Source organism: Teleopsis dalmanni, chromosome 1 (assembly GCF_002237135.1).
Source record: "Teleopsis dalmanni isolate 2A chromosome 1, ASM223713v2, whole genome shotgun sequence".
Taxonomy (NCBI): domain Eukaryota; kingdom Metazoa; phylum Arthropoda; class Insecta; order Diptera; family Diopsidae; genus Teleopsis; species Teleopsis dalmanni.
This window is the reverse complement of record NC_051846.1, coordinates 40801687-40819511: the sequence shown is the minus strand read 5'-3', so window position 1 is coordinate 40819511 and position 17825 is coordinate 40801687. Positions and strand designations below refer to the sequence as shown.

Here is a 17825-nt window from a genome sequence, read left to right as displayed (position 1 = left end):
TATACTCTTATTCAGCCCACCTACCACTCCTCCGACTCCGGGTCCGTGCTTTGTTGCAAAAGTGGAAGGAAGCAACCTAGTCCTTTCAATAACATTTTCTGTACAGCGGTGACATCAATCTTTTATTTTTCAAAAATTTTTCTTCCAGTCATCCGATTCCGAATCCATGTTTTGGTGCAAAACAATTTTAGAAGATATTGCCATGGGTTCCAAGTAATCTTATCCCCCTTTCATCATATTTTCTGTAGAGCGGTAATATCAATACTCTATTTTTTATTAATATAAAGGTCTGAGACACATATTTTTAAATTGTAGTCCACTTAACCATTTGTAGACATCGTCAACAGTTAACCATTCTGTTCAGTCAGGAATCGTTTTTAGTTTCACTGGAGAAAAAGGTTCGAATATGTATGAAGTCGCAACTTCATACAGAATAGAAAATGATTCATTTTTGTTGATCAGGATCTAATGCTTCAAAATTTAGTTTACCGCTAGTCTGCCTCTGAATTCATGCTTTATCGCAAAGTAACTTTAGTAGGTGTTACAATTGGCTCTTCCGTAACTTTGTTACTTCCATAACATATTCTGTAGAACGGGTGAATATCAGCCTTTCATTTCTCAATAACATTAATTAGTTGTGTAGATTTATCTTCTAACATATGTAAAAACTTCTAACGTTTGAGATGGATATTTTGAAATTATAGACTATTTAAACATTTTAGACATCGTCAACAATTGCGGGATCACTTTGTGGGAGATTGTTTTTATTTTCATTACAAGAAAGATTCAAACTTTTTGGCTAAATTAGTAGTGCTACGTCATAAAGGACAGAAAAGAATTATTATCATACATCATTGAAAGTTATAGTTAATATTAGCATATCCACACTTTCCATAATGTGATATATGTAATTATGAATAATAATATTTGTCCTAAATATTGCTCCGTTTTTTCCATTGAGACTTTAGTTTTACAACACGCTCTCATGTATGCTGCTAACAACAAAGGCCTATACATAATATGCTCTGACTAACAATACTCCATTTCTTTTATCGAACTATCAATAAAATAAACTGAACTATTTCTAGTAATAAACGCAATCTATTGTAATGCTGCTAAACGAAATAAAATTAATGTGATTTCCATACCATATTAGTAAAAACATATTAGCTTATGCTGAAGATGGCTGGGCTATCATTTCTCCGTATTAATTATTATACATCTAAGTATAATTTACGGAGATGGGGGTAAAAATACAGTGTCATCATAATCTACACTAAAGTCTAGTTTCTTGCAACAATAGTTTTTTCTCATTAGACTCAACTTGCAAAAAGCAACATATATGAAACGCTGAACCATCATTTCTCCAGACAAATCATAACATATCTCAGAACAATTTTCAAAGTATATTTCAAAGTATATGGTATGCATACAATATTAACATAATTTTTTTCATAATCTGGCTTCTTGGAACAATCACTATTACTTATTAAATCAAATAAAACAAGAGTGCAATATATATAGACAATATTCACACAAAATTTCTTAAACCCTATACTCGAACATGCCTCCTATACTGGAACTTAGTTATACAGCATTGACTCATTCACAACATCATAGCTAATCAACTAGCTTTAAAGATATTCTTGTCTACTTTGCACTGACTCCTTCTTTATTCAACATCTTCTACAGTTTAACTATATATCATCTATCGAAACACACCCTAAATACTTTCTAACATTGCTTGAAAGTACATTATTTTACGGTCCAAACTTTTTAAAAGTAAATTTGCACCAAATTCTATCTAATCAATAGCTTAGACAACATATAGAACAGTTGTGCAATAATATGTTTTATAGCTTATTTATAAATAAAATTTTAAATTTACATTAAAATTAATTTTAAATTATCTGTATTTATCAAAGATGTAATAAATTTCTTAAAAGCGTTTAAATGTTCAAATAAGAAATATATCTTCATTTTTAGTTAAGTGTTCTAACAGATTCTTTTATGTTCCACTTTTATGGAGGTGGATTTTATTATGGTGGTGCTACCGATTATCCACCTCATCATATACTCGAAAAAGATATTGTACTTATAGTACCACAATATCGTGTGAATGCCTTGGGTTGGCTTACTGGCTTTAGATACAAGTAATGTGTTGTCTGACTCTGTATTTTATTTCATATAAAACTTATTTTTGCCTTTAATATTTTTGCCTTTAATTAAAATGATCAGTACTAAAAGATGCCTCCGATTTACTATTTTTAATTTATTTCATACTGTACTTTTTATTTGAACTGTTCTCTGTAAAAAGCAACTTCAACTATTACAATTGTAGTTGCAAAGCGTAAGAACAGATCAATCAATTTTAAATTCATAAATAATAAATGAGAACAGAAACTGTTCCCAAAACTGAGCACATATTTTGGGCAGTTGCAATAACAATTCAACGAATTATGAAAATGCCTTAACAATATAAAAAACTAATATACAGTGTTTTTGCATTAAACAAATGGGATTAGCGAAACTTACAACGACAAAACATATGAATGAGAAGCTTTCCGTGTACTGCAATAACTGCACTTCACATATATTTTTGTTGTTATTTTTAAGATATTTGAATAATGGAAAAATATTTTATTTAAAAAAAAATAATAAATTGCATGCTCACTTACCTTTTCTAAAGTATGTGCGTGCTTAATTTAATTTAATTATAATGTTATTTAATTTTAATTTATTATTGTAGATTATTTAATATTAATTATTATTATTGATATTTATTATAATATGTAATATTCTTTTTAATAATGATTACTTCGTTGGTTGTATGCGTTGGTTGTTTATTTTATATATTTTTTTAACAATTAAACGAAACCGTTATAAAATTTATTAATGTTGTATGAACTATTTTATTAACGACTCATTTGAAGACAATAATTTATTTAATTAATTTATTGAATATAATTTAATTATTTTCACTTATAAAAATTCCGATTAAACACTTTTGCTCGCACTTTTCCTCACATAAACTACCGACCCCATAATTGCTTTCATTTTATTGCAGACACTTAACAATAACTGCGATCAAATGCTTTGCGATTATAACATAAACTCTACGTCATAGAGCAGCATCAATTGTTTTATTTTTTGCGAGAATTTGTATTGTCGATATTCAATACATTAAATGAGCGCAATAGCAAACAATTTGTACGTACTGAGAGCAGACGACAGGAATAGAAGGGCGAATTTCAAGTACACTTCTTGAGCATTACCAAGCGCAGTTTATATTATTAGAAATTATAACAGTTTTTACTTAAAAAAATATCAACAACAGTGACTCAAAGTAATATTAGAATAGTTTGTAGACAAAAATAATATTAATATAGCAAGCAAACAGTTAAGTAAAGAAATAAACCACATACGTTGTATGTGGAACGTATGGCTCATATACAAATTTATTTGATACTTCATTGGTTAACAAATTGGATATTCTAATTAGAATCTTATAAGGTTGGATTGGTATATCCAATAGAGTGGTAGACATTTTTAATTTGATTTTAAATTGACAAACTTCTTTTTTTTTTTTTAATAACGCATTTATTTAATGCAAAAATATTGTATATTAGTTTTTTTTATAGATTCAGTTTTAATTGTTATTGGAACTACCCAAAATATGTGATAGTTCCGAAACCACTAACGATGTGTACTATACTCAAAACAACTGTATGGTCAGTCAAAAATTCAATGAATTAAAAATAAATTAAAAATTTTGTTGTTGCAATTTAATACTACACAAACCTCTCTAAAAAAAATTTTAGCCTAAAAAACTCAATGGAACAATTTGCGTCTCAAAAAATATGCCTCAAGACATGGTAATTATTTCGATATAAAATATATCACGCCAAAGTGAAAACATTTTCTGTTAATGGGCGAGAGAGAAATGTGGGCAGGCGAAACATAGGCTTACAAGTGTTCTGTAGTAACAGGAAGAAGCCACTACACTTGCTGCAATCTTACTAATTATTTGTCTGTCTTACTGTCAGTTCATGTGTCTCACACAAGCAAACCCACAACACAAATGTAGGCATCTTCGCAAGTAGATATTTATGTTAGTACGCTGAAGTGCTTGAATCTGTTGGTGGCTTGTAGAAACGTTTTCCAAATTAGTCACATACGCACACAATGCCACATTTACAAAACAATTTATGTGCTTAAACGCACACTAACAAAGACATTTCAGCCAAGTAATATAATGTGGCAGTTGAAACGAATTTCAACGCATTTATAATCCGCATTTGTTGCATACTTGCAACATTTGCCAAGTCGAGGTTGTTGCTGCTGCAGTTGTTGTTCTGGTGTTCCCTTAATATTGTAGTTGACAGCTTTATTTTGCACTAAAAAGCAAAACTTCCACTTGCAACATATGTACGAATATTTTGTGTCACTCATGCAAGAGTGTGTGGCAAATGTTGCATATGTTGCACGTTCTTCACATGTTTAATTACATTAAAATGCACAATTAGCGTTCGTGTGAAATGCGTTTTATACTTGGCTTTGGATTTGCAGCTCACAAATAAAATTTTAGGATTCGTGCCACAAAATTTTCTCATTTTATTTGAATTATCAACACTTGGAGAAAGAAATAATGTTTTTTTCTGTGTAATGATGTTAAATTTAGAAGAAAAAATAACTATTTGGAATATTTATCCAAAAATATTTCCGTTTTCGTATTTGTGTTGTTTTTAATGCTTTGTGAAATCCTTTAAGTACTTCCGCATACATAGAAGGATACTCAGAGAGTATCCGGATTTTGTTGTTGGTTAACTACTTCTTAAGTAATAGACCTTTTTCAAAAATTTTTTTTTTGTTATATTGATACACCCTTTCTTGATATATGGTACAAATTTGAGCGTCATCTGTCAATTGGTTTGTTTACAGCAGCTGTTAATGTGAGACTACCTCAAGTGCATTTAGCGATTTTTACTATGGAAAATTCTTATTGTACGCGATTTTTTGACTAAACACGGTACCACTGTTATCGCTCAGGCACCATATTCGCCAAATCTGAATCCGTACGACTTTCTCCTGTTCCCGAAACTCAAACTGCCCCTTCGTGGTAAGTGTTTTGAGTCGATTGCAGCGGTAAAAGAGAATTCGCTGAAGGAACTAAAAGCTATACCTTCACGGGTCTACGAAAAGTGTATGGAAGATTGGGTTAAGCGTTGGCATATGTGTATCGCTTCAGAATGAGCATATTTTGAAGGAGATAAAATAAATTTGAAATAAAATTTAAATTTGTGTGTTTTATTTACAAAATCCGAGTACTTTTTGAACAGAAGGTATATAAGAAAGTTTTGCCACTACGTATGTAAATCAGAGAATTGATTTTGGCCTTATTGAAAAAGAATTAAGCTATTTAATATTCAATAGTTTGATATAATTTAACCAGTAACGGCGATGAAATATTTCATCTCAAGTCATAGTATGGACAGCTGTGACCGCCGATAGACGCTTACCAATCGTTTTCATAGAGCCTGGTGTCAAAGTCAGTGCGACTTATTATTGGGAAAATGTTTTGAAAGTTGCTTTAGAACCTTTGACACGCAAACATTTGGTTCGTAAACCATGGATGTTTCAACAAAACACGCCACAGTCTCACAAAGTTCGTATGAACCAAGAATAATTAAAAAAAGAATGGTCATAATCCAAAATTTATTTTGTCCACATAATGGCTTTTCATCTTGGCTATTTTGGAGAGCAAGGTAAGGATTTAAAAAATGCCAGTATAAGTGCGTTGAAGAAAGATGTAGTTCAGGAGTGGGCCTAAATACCTGCAGATCATATTCATAAAGCATGCAACTCCTTTTTTGATGGTCATTTTTGAAGGCCATAGTCAAGGCAAAAGGTGGGTGAAAATTGATTATTTCCACAAACTTTTATAATTTGAATTAATAAAAAATAATTTCACACAAAAAAGATAAGGTCGCTTGAATAGGTAACACTCCAATGGTCTAATGCTATAGTATCAGGTAAATTGTAAGGATAACAATTGCGAACATATATACATTGGAACAACAAATCGGACATTAAGCCGCTGAAAATAAGTTTATATGTTAGGCATAAGACTATTCGAATGGCCCTCATATTTATTTTTTTTTTAAATTTTATTTAATTGTAAAATTTATTTTTTTAATAAAAGTGGTAATTTAACGTCAATTATGACGGAAGTGTAGAGAGGTTTCAAAAAATAGTGAACTAATGTAATGAAAGTAATGAAAAATTTTTGTTGCTATAATTCACTACTTTTCGAAACCTCTCTAGCGAAATTTTTTCTTAAAAACTAAATAAATAATTTAGAATAGTTTTAAGTTCACTTTTTTAAGAGTTTCTGTTTTTTAAAATTCATGGTGAAATAAAAAAACCACCAGTTTTTATTTTTACATCGTTCTCTATATAAATATATATATATATATATATATTTAAAATATATATAAAATAAATTATTATTTAATCAAATTCTTACTTGACCTACCATAGAATTGGATAAAATGGTGCATTTTTTTTTTAATTTGTATAATTTTATTAATTTATATTTGCTTTTTCCTAAATATAATTGGAGTATATACTCACTTATTTTTAAACCACAATATATAAATATTTATTTTTTTTTCAAATATTTATATAGCCTAATACAGCTTCTTTCACCTTTAAACTTTGCAAATTATCCTTTCTCCATTTTCAGCTGCTCTTGTAGTAATTCCTCCGAACACAACAATTCAATAACAAAATAAACAATAAATTAGAAATTTTATTTACACATAAATTAGCATTATTCTTTCAAAGTTTCTAAAGCAACAACCTTTGGTTTTGGTCTGAGAAAGGAAGGTGGCAAATGCCTTTGTATGCGAGGAATGGAATAACTTGAACGTGATAACAATGCGGCCCCTGACATGACATCTCATTGCTGTTGTTGCTACTGCTGGCATTGCTGTTAGTGTAGTTAGTGTAGTTATGTAGCTACTTCTACTCTGGTTACTTGTTACTGAGTAAAGACGAATTGATGCGATGGATACGATGGAAGCGATGGTTGCGATGGATGCGATAGATGCCTGCGATGAATATTGGTGTTGCTACTGATAATAATGATGTTGATGATGTTTGATTTTGGTGTTGCTTACGCTATTGGTGATGTTATTATGGTTGTTGGTGTTGTTGGTATTGTTAGTGGTGTTGTTGGTATTGTTAGTGGTGTTGTTGTTGAGATTAGTGTTGTGTGCGTGCGAAAGCTAAAAATCACTCAATAGCATCAATTTGCAATATAAAGGTACCTTCACGCTTGCTTGACTAAATTCTTGCACGGCGTTAACGTGCCACCGGAATACCAAATGGCTGCTGACAACTAAATCTATGCTTTGCTAAAATGGCTGCTTGGATATGTATCCTACTCTTCTGTTCAGCTGTTCATAGCAGTTTGTTGTCGGTTGTAGGAAATTGCTCACGAATGGACGTAGTGATTTAAAAAGTGATTTTCATTGAATTCGAAATAAGTAAGAAAATTTATGCGGACCAGATTTCAACAAAAAAAAAAAAACAAATAAAACTATTGCAAAATATTCACATAATGCTCTTAATTTAATTGAATTAATATTTGTTTTTTTTAAATTATTATTATGAAATTTTAATGGTAATTTTATCACCAATCATGCAAAAAGCCATCTAAGATATTAGCCCCACTAGGACAATCAGCATACAGTTTCATACAATCCGCGCCAAGTTTACCAGCCTCACTCGCCGCTGTATATACTGGATTCAACTGCTGCTTACCGGGTCTATATTTTATAATATAAAATAGAAAAAATATATTTTTACTCATAAACAATAACACTTACGTTAGCACAATATTTAAAATTGTACCGAATATTCCGACATAATGATCCACTTGCGCATTTTCACATATGGAGCGCAGTAAGCAAGCACGTCCATTTCCATTCTTTCTGCTCATATAGTTTTCAAGTGCTGTGTATACAAATAACCGGGCATCATCTCGTCCATTATCTGCTCTTATATTGTTTTCTATTTTTTTAAGTGAGCGAGAGAATATATGTTCCCATTTATCCCAAGGATAAAGCGGAGTTGTTGGCATTGTATAATGTCCACCTTGTAAATTATATGAACAGACAAGTGCACGCCAAGTAACCGGATCGTCTAGTGGCACCGGCATAGATGGGCCGAGTGACAGCTGCGATAATGATAATATAGTAGAATATTAGTGATATTTAAAAATTGTCTTAACTATATTTAACACTTAATAAAATCAAGCTTTGACGGAAGTTGTTAAAATAATTAAGTCTTGTTTTGAAAAAGTTCTGATTAGAAAGTGTGCTTAACTACCTCTAGATATTTTTATGTTTCAGTGAAATATAACTTCAAAACTTCAAGTACTACTTTACTATATCAAGTACACGAACTAAAAAAAAAATAAAAGGAACTAGGCACATAATATACGGAATAGAAATAGAAAACCTTTGATATATAAATTCTATAAACATGTTTCGATTTCAAAATAAGTTAAAAAATCAATAAACTTAAAATCTGAAATAAAAATCAAACCAATGACCTGATCTCAACTTAATTAAATGATTATATACATCTGTTTAATATCAAAATTTAGCTTAATATAATCAGTTAACTAATACCATGTTCCCACTGCAACTAAATCAATTTATCAATATTCGAAACAGTCAAACCTCAATAAATTAACTACCTCTAAACTACCTCTCTTCTAAGTAGAGCATAGGGCCACATTATAGGATAGGTTTGACTTTAAAAAAATTGTTACTTTAGTTTAGTTTATGTACTCAACAGTAGTTTAGCCTATTATTTGTGCTCGGGTGAGCTTCAGTTTACTCGGCCGCCACTCTAACCGATGCACAGTGTGACAAAAAGTTTTTCATGAGTGTAGTTTTTGGCTTTTTTTGCAAACCCAATCGACTTCCCGAAATCCCTCCAAAGTTGAGACCAAACATGGTTAACTTTTCTACTTTTTTTAATACATCAGAAACAATAAAATATGGAGAAATAAAATTTAGGATGGAAACTACTTGTACTGATTTGAGTGATTTGAGCCTCGTATCACTAAGGCTTAAAAAGTTTCGTGACACTCTGTCTACTGCAACACGTATCGCCCATACAAAATTTTCTTAACAATTTTTTTATTATTTTTAAAAATTTTTTTGCTAAGTGAGAACATACGAAAAATTTGCCGTTTTTTATGTACTTTTTCATCTGCTATGATGTATTCAAAAATCATGTCCGTGTTTTTCCCCAAAATTTTTCTTACTAATTACTAATTTCAAACATTTGGTATTGCAAAATTTCAAAATGGGTTCACAAAATTTCTGATAATTGTATCCAATGAACATGAATTTTTAACATTTGCCATTATCTAAATTTATTTAAATTTAGAAATGTTTTTATCATTACTTGTCTAATGACCAAATTTTATATACATATTTTTGAACGGACTTGTAAGTCAATATTTTTATTTTAATTTTTATTACAAATTATTTTTAATTATTTATTTATTTAAACATAAAAATCAAATACGGATTTGTGTCAGTTGGCTATAAACGCTGACTCTGAGCTTGAAATTTGGCGGTGCACAAGTTCGATTTCTGGTAATTGCAGTCTTAAAAATTATTTACGAATATTTAAATACAAGAATTATTTCCAAGACCACTAATGATGGGTATTTTTGACATTACTTGAAACAGCTGTATGGTCAGTCAAAAATTAAATTAAATATAAATTAAAATAATTTAAAAATAAGAATTTTTGTCGTTGTAGTTCACTACTTTTTGAAACACTTTTTTTTTAATTATTTATAGAAAAATAAATTTTACAGTCGCCGATATTTTAAGGTACCCTCAAAATGACTGTAGACTATAGTAACCATAAAAAATTTTTTTTAATAAGCATTTTAAAAATTTGTGTATTATTTAATATTATTGAATAATATGTCCGTTTAAGAACACACAAAAGTGTGTAATAAAAGTGTAAAAGTTTATAATTATAGAAACAATAATTAGAAAAAATTATTGTTATAATAATAATAATTTAAATTATTATTAATTGAATTTAAATGTTATTGTTTTTCTATTCGAAAAAAGAGATTTTTCTAAATTTTTTTCTTTTGAAAATTTTTTTTATAAAATTTTTTTTTTATGATATTAAATTAGTTATTGCAAAATAGTCTGTTTGTTATTAATTGAATTTAAATGTTAATGTTTTTCTATTGGATAAATAAATTTTTTCTCACTAATTTTATTCTTATGAAATTTTTTTTCATAAAATTTTTTTCTTATGAAATTAAATTATTTATTGCAAAATAGTCTGTTTTTTTTCCTTTAATATATCCTTAATGTTCTTAAACTCACTTTAATAGTACCGCCATTCTGAAAAATGAGATGTCTTTTCTGACGATGTTGCACAAAATCCGTTATATTCACAGTACCGCCGGTACCAGCGATTACCAATGAAATTCTCAAGAATATTAAACTAATCACAAGTTTGAGGATTAACATCTTGCAAAGAGCTTTGTCACGCTTCTACTCCCACGACAGTTTTCACGTAACTGATTAAGACATCACCTAAGAGTAACGAAAGTAGCAGCTCAGCTAACTAACACCTAAGAATTTAAGCCTATAAAAAAAAAATTCTATCTAATATTATTACTGACGGCAAACATATGGAAAAATTTACTAATAAATTCAATATACTTTAATATTTGGGCACCTAATTAACAGTTTAAGTAGATTAATAAATCACTTGTCAACCAAAATAAGTTAAACTCGTGTGCGACTCGTGAGTACACAATGACTTAAGATTTTACGTCTCGACTTCAAATGGCAAGTCATAAAAAACATAAATATTTTTACCATTATTTTCATTTTCATTATTCAAAAAAATATTTTTGTTGTTTACACATTTATTTAGTATGAAATTCTATATTTTTCTAACATAACTTGTTATGTCAAAGTTCACATACAATAGGACAGACCAACAGACGAGAAAGTTTTAAGCAAATCAATCAAAATCAACTCTTTGCCACGCTAATTAACACTTCAGGCAGACATCAACAGAAACAACAACAGCAAGTAAAGGGGGACATTAGCTATAACAGCATCAGTTGCTGTGCTGTTACACTTGCTGTGTTAGTAGTGACAATAATAATGCTAAGCATAACAACAGAAACAACGGAAAGAACAGCAACAATACATATGTATGTAGTCTGAGTTTAATGGAAATAACATTGACAATAATGACCCTCAGTTTAGCCTCTGTTGTTGGGCAAGTTCATTGAAAATGTTAAAAGCAAACAAACAAACAAACAAGCAGTGTAAAGGATACAAAAATGTTCGAAAGCTCAAGTGAATGGTCGAAAATGCCAATATGCTGCTTATAGTATTATCCTAAGTAAACAACAGAACAACGTAAAAAACACACCGAAGCACAACCTCTCACGCACACACACACACGCACACATTGATAATGTAATGTGCACACTAATCCACAAAAAGCCAAACAAACCAAAACCAAAAGCAAAATAAAGAAAAGAAAAAGTTCAGGTTTAAAGGAAAAGCATTAGCCTAGGCTTTAATGTAGTAAACGTAGTCAACATCAGCAGAGCAGTGGACTTAATGCTTAATTCAAAAAAAAGCAGTGCGTTAACTGCAGGCTGCAGCACACGGCAAACATTACAAAAGCAAAAAAGGTTCGAAAACATTCAAAAGTGTTGAATTTCAAGCAGACGACGACGACACACTTTAAACACAGAAGGCAGCAGGCAGCAGGCAGAAGACAGAAGACAGACACGACATATAATAAAGCAAATAACGAAGTAAGCCAACTCTGTGTTAACTTTATATGGAGTAAAAGTATTATGAACATACCTCACTCACTCACTCACTCGCTCACTAACTCCATTTGTTGTCCGCTCCACACACTTTATTGCTACTACATTTACAAAGAAAACGTTATGTATATATATTCGTATCGTGTCGAAGGCAAGGTAATATAATCTGGACGAGCATATCCATTGTGACCATAGCTCAAGTGCAGATACGTGCAATTTTTGCTATGAGTTTATTTAATTTGACTGCAGTAAGGCTTCTCTCCACATTGACTTTAAAATGGACTTGACGCACATTAGGCCTACTATGAGTTGTTTTTTAGTCGGCTCTTTTTGTTGTTTTTGTTTTTGTTTTTATTGTTGCTTGGTTGGTTGGTTGTTAGTTAGAGTAATATTGCCCTTAAACATTTTAAAATAAATTGTTTTAGGCTGCAGGTTAAGTTCTTCTTTCGTTCTCAAATATCTTGGCCCATTGTCTCTATGCAGGGCAAATGGAGCTAATGTCAGTACACCTCATCCCACAATGAACTTCATACATTTTTAACATGTAAAATGTAAATGTTTTTTGCTTTTAGTCTATTTTTCTTATCATCATCTTTGTAAATTTATCAAGATGTCCCTTTTTAATTTAATTGAATTGCTTTTTAGATTTTCTATTTGTTTAATTTTGTAAAGTCAACTATTTTGAGAAAAATTTCAAATATTTTAACAAAATAATTTTTGATAAATATTTTTATATATTTATACATAACTTCAAATTCTCTTCAAATAAATTTCAAAGGAAATCATATTTTTTTCCTGACCATCTGAAAGCAGGTCACCAAAAATTTCACACTGCCATTATATAGAAATCTGTAATTTAGAATTATTAGCATTAGTAATTAAGATAAATCGCTATTAAAATTACGGTTAAAATGCCGATTCAGAATTTTTCATATAATTAAAGTTGAAAAAATTTGAATAATAGAGCAAAAATTTTAGACAAGCATTCGGATACATTTAGTTATAGAGAATCAGTCAGCAGAAAAGTTATCCGACTTGTGATAATAGGTATAAAATACATTAAAAGATAAGTTTTCATGCAAAAAGAATGCAGATTCTTTACGCAGTTACCAAACGATTAGTATAATTTAGATCTAATCAGTTTTAAAGCAAGGTTTTAATCCAAACTCAACTCAACAGATATCATAACCTTTCAAAGGGTTATAAATCCTCAACCATACATGACAAGTATAAAAAACTCAAAAAGGAACATTTTCATCCAAAAAGAATGCAAATCCTTTATGCAGTTACCATACGATTAATATGATGTGGATCTAATGGATATAAAAGAATGGTTTTGATCCCAACTCAACCACTCAAAAAAAAGGAATTGCCTTTCTTAACAGATATCATAACCATTCCAGGGGTTATAAATCCTCAACCATACATGACAAGTATAAAAAACATAAAAAGGTACATTTTCATCCAAAAAGAATGCAGTTTCTTTACGCAGATACCATACGATTAATATGATGTGGATCGAATCGGTTTTAAATCATAGTCCACTCATAAATCCACTCAAAAAAAAAAGAATTGCTTTTCTTAATAGATATCATAACCTTTCCAAGGGTTATAAATCCTCAACCATACATGGCAAGTATAAAAAACATAAAAAGGTACATTTTCATCCAAAAAGAATGCAGTTTCTTTACGCATGCTGGTCTAATAATTTCAAAAGAAAGTTTTTGATCCAAACTCAATCCCTCAAAAACCAGAAATTGCTTTTCTTAACAGTTATCATAACCATTCCAGGGGCTATAGATCCTCAGCCATACATAAACCTTCGAATTTAAAGGTCTTCCCCTTATCCATAGGTTAAAATACTGAGCAAACGTCTTCACAATTAAACACATTTTCATTTCGTGTTTATCACCTCATCACTTTGCCAATGCCACTCTTCGACTTTGACATAAAATACCAAAACGTACAAATAACAAATCTCATTAGTTGCTTGTAATAAAGCAACTAATGAGCCTTTGTATACTCATTTTCCATTTGACCCGGAAACGCAATCCATTAAATGGAACACATTTGAGCATTGAAAAGAAAAATCCTTCAAGACTACATTGACTACAAACCCAGAGTTGATGGCAGGTATTTTTCCAAACTTCGTTTGCTACATGTCGGTCCCAAATAAAATAGGTAAAATTAAGCCCACAGCAGTACCGAGATTATAAATGGTCTAAAATTGTTTCAGTTGACCATTTAGTCGCACAATAGATCTTTTAGATCGCGGTGCATTCAAAGACTATTATTTAATAATAATAAACAACTCTTCTAATATCTAGCAATTGATTGACTTTTTGTTTACCTTTCAGGTCTCATAATATTCCCACTGATATTCTTCCCCCAGCTCAATTTTCCATTGATCTGCTTAATAATATGAACTAAAAATTTTTCCAATTCCTTGCTCTTTATGTGGATTCCAATCCTCACAATCCTCCCCATGATATTCTTCACTCAGCCCAATGGTAGAAGCCTCCTATATTTCTGTTCCTTTATCTGAATGATAACGTGCATTTCACTCTTGTAATGCCTCGCCACAATCGTAATTACAATAATCCCTTGAACAGAGTTTATTCATAGTCAGTAATTACCACCTAGCAAAACCGTCCTCACATTCCTTCCCTCACTTGTTTTAAAATTTTGGCGTAGATGTATTTGTGGTCTTAATACTAAGACTTTTCTATCTTCTAATCTCTGCCTTTCTCTTGATAGGAATAAACGAGGCACTAGCTCCGGACGGAGATGAGCACTGCGACCAGATTGATCTTTCTTACTCTTGATTACTGAAATGGGGTTTTAGCTTTCAACCTTTACGGTGCAATGGTTGAAGTATATTTATTTTCACTGTGGCTTTCGATGCTTTTGATCTATAGAAAGAAATAAATAAAAAAAAGAATTTAGGTAAGATTTTGATCATGGGTCAAAAATGAAACAAATATATGATCCATCAGCAATTAGAAGATTTGGTCAGCTTCTTAACTTTTAGTAATAATCGGTGTCGCTAACATATCAGATACGCTATCGGTCCACTGACTGAAATACGACATTACTACTCACCTTAATACTGTATCTTTTAGTATACCTATATCCCATTTGTTAAGGTAATAAAATAAATGATATCTATATATAAACTAATCTATATACAATATCTATATATAAACTAAAAGAAACTAAAAGAAAATTAAAAGAAACAATATCAATATAAACTCCTTTCAGTTAACCCAGAAAAAATACTTCTTATTACACAAATGTAGGCGTTATATTATAGAATTTTAAACGGATATACATATTTGTGTGTATTAACTCCTTATAACTACTTTATATTCATTAAATAGATTGCCTTACGATTCTATAGCGTCACATTTTTACTTAAAGCACCAAACACCTTGAACGCTCCTGCGATGAAGTAAAAGCGTCACACACCTGCAACAAAAAGTGTGCAACAGCACGATGAAGAGCAAGAATCCTTTGTAAGGATTTTAATTACCTTCTGCATAATTTATATATAAATAGCTAGACAAAAGTAGTTAAGATACTTGAACCAACACGGCTTAAGAAAAGGAAGTAAGTTTCTTGCATGCTTGAAATCGAGGTGAAGGAGCAAAAGTTTGTGGATTTGTGGTTATTAAAATGTTGCCAGGTGTGTGTGTGTGTGTGCTCGAACGAGAAAAAAAAATTGCATGACAATGAATTCATTTTTTTGTAATGGAAATTATGATTTTTTTTTAAATTTAGGGTAAGTAAAATATGTTTTAATAATTATAATAACAAAATGATTTATTCTACTATTTATTTGGAAATATTTTAATTAGAATAATTATAAGTTGTTTTACCAACAAAGTTTCTGAGTGCATTTAATAATTTTAATATAATTAATTAAATACAAGTGTGTATATAAGTCAATATACGGGATATATTATATATTCAAAATTATTAAGAATTTCATCTAATAAATATATTATATTATATAAAATATATTATATAAATACTTTCTCATTATTTATTTAAATTATTAATCATTTAATTTAATAAAAATATGAATGTAGTATAAATTTGTGTGTGTAGAACGAAGTGAATTTAAATACAATGCCTTTCAAAAATATGCCTGCACTGAACGTACTACAGTGGGATTATATTAATATACAAAAATATTTTATTAAAATAATTAATAATTTCATCTCATAAATATATAAATATAATACCTTAACTTACATAAAGATAAAATATTTTCTCATTTTTAATGTTTCAATTTAATTTAATTATTAACCAATTAATTTAGGAGTCGTCGGATGGAGGTAATAGTCGCTTAGACAGTTTGATACTGAAGACGCAAGTAATGGAAGGAACGTATTTTTGCTGGAATTTTGTACTGCTTGAATCCTATTCAGCCATTTTATCAACACGTATCGACACATCTTTTCAAAAAAATAATCATTCACCAAAGCGAACTCTTGCGAATGAACGGAATTTTATATGTACGACTACCTGCGAATATTCGTTCGTTCGCAAGCGTTCGTTTTGGTGTGAATGCACCTTGAGGAATGATGAATGCCTTCTGGCAAGTACTTGAGTAATGACAAACTAAATAAGTGACCCTAAGACACTAATATGACATCAACAATTAAGAGGAGGGACTAACCGATCGGCATGCTTGCATATGAAACCATGTTCCGCTAATGCGGTAATTGTATTAGTCAATTAGAGGTGTGGAGGATAATACAGTTGCTGTTTTTTTTTTGTTTTTGGTTGTAATGGAAAAATGTTATATGTGTTCCGTGTTTATATACTTTAAATACAAATTCTTTTTGATTATAACCAATTTATCACAGACTAAGTGAATGCTTTCCAATTGCAAAACCTCTTACTTGATAACAGAAGCAAATCAGAGGTATCTGGATTAATATCTATATTTACAGGCACTGTACCATTGGACGGCATGGAGCTGGACTTGGTCATCCTTGTGGTGTCTCTTACAAAACAAGTCTGCATACTCTCGAAGAAAGTAGAACACTGGTTGTGTCTATTTCCATACCTGATCAGAACTAGGCTTAACCTTCTTTAATACACTCAGCGATATTTTCGGTATTAGCATTGACCAGAATGCTTCTAGCTAGTTCTAGTTCGACCTTTTGGTACCCACCTTCTTAGCTAATTGGCTTTCTTAGCTAATTGAAGGAGATTGAATCCTCTCCCCCCACTTCAACTAGCTAACTAACTAAGTGAATGTTTACATTCTTAAAATTTATATAACGGGAAGCTGTGTGCTACATTTTGGTAGTTTACTAGGCCCTTCAGCTGCTAGAAGTATTCCTATAACCCGATACCTACATATGGTTTACCATTATACACCCACATTTCATTCATAAAAAATCAATTTGTTAAACTTATAGATATTATGGAAATACCGGATAGATACATAATTACCGATGTCGTTAGAAATGTAGTAAATATTCATATTTCATTGTAATTATTTCACTACTTAAAAGCACTACGAATACGAATTTAATACCGACTGTCGGAATACAAATATGATGATTTAATTAAATTGAATACACATTATGCTAGGCGTATGAATTATCTCTCCAATCGTATATTTGATGAAGTCGCACGAGAAACGAATCCTAAATCCATGAAAGTGGTGCGTATGTATGCCGAAGAGCTTATAAGAGCTTACAACCGTGGCTATATGTTATGGTCAATTGATATTTTAGACTTGTAGAAACGCATATTCTGATGAAAAATCACATCGTCTGTTCCGCTATAAACATTCAAATTTCAAAGAGGAAATAAAACGATTAAGAAAATTGAATACAAAGGCAGCACCTAAAAAGGGTGAACGTGCACAAAAGAATTAAAGTTAAAA

The 17825-nt window shown here is 30.5% G+C and overlaps 1 protein-coding gene across 1 annotated transcript; it reads right to left on the bottom strand.

Annotated features, from left to right (window-relative positions):
• Positions 1-7177: 7177 nt before the first annotated feature.
• Positions 7178-10586, bottom strand: LOC119680029. The gene is made up of 4 exons (XM_038092650.1): positions 10440-10586; positions 7893-8242; positions 7701-7832; positions 7178-7289 (listed from the first exon to the last, which is right to left on the bottom strand). The coding sequence occupies exons 1-4, from the start codon at positions 10584-10586 to the stop codon at positions 7178-7180; spliced, it is 741 nt and encodes a 246-aa protein (XP_037948578.1).
• Positions 10587-17825: the final 7239 nt, after the last annotated feature.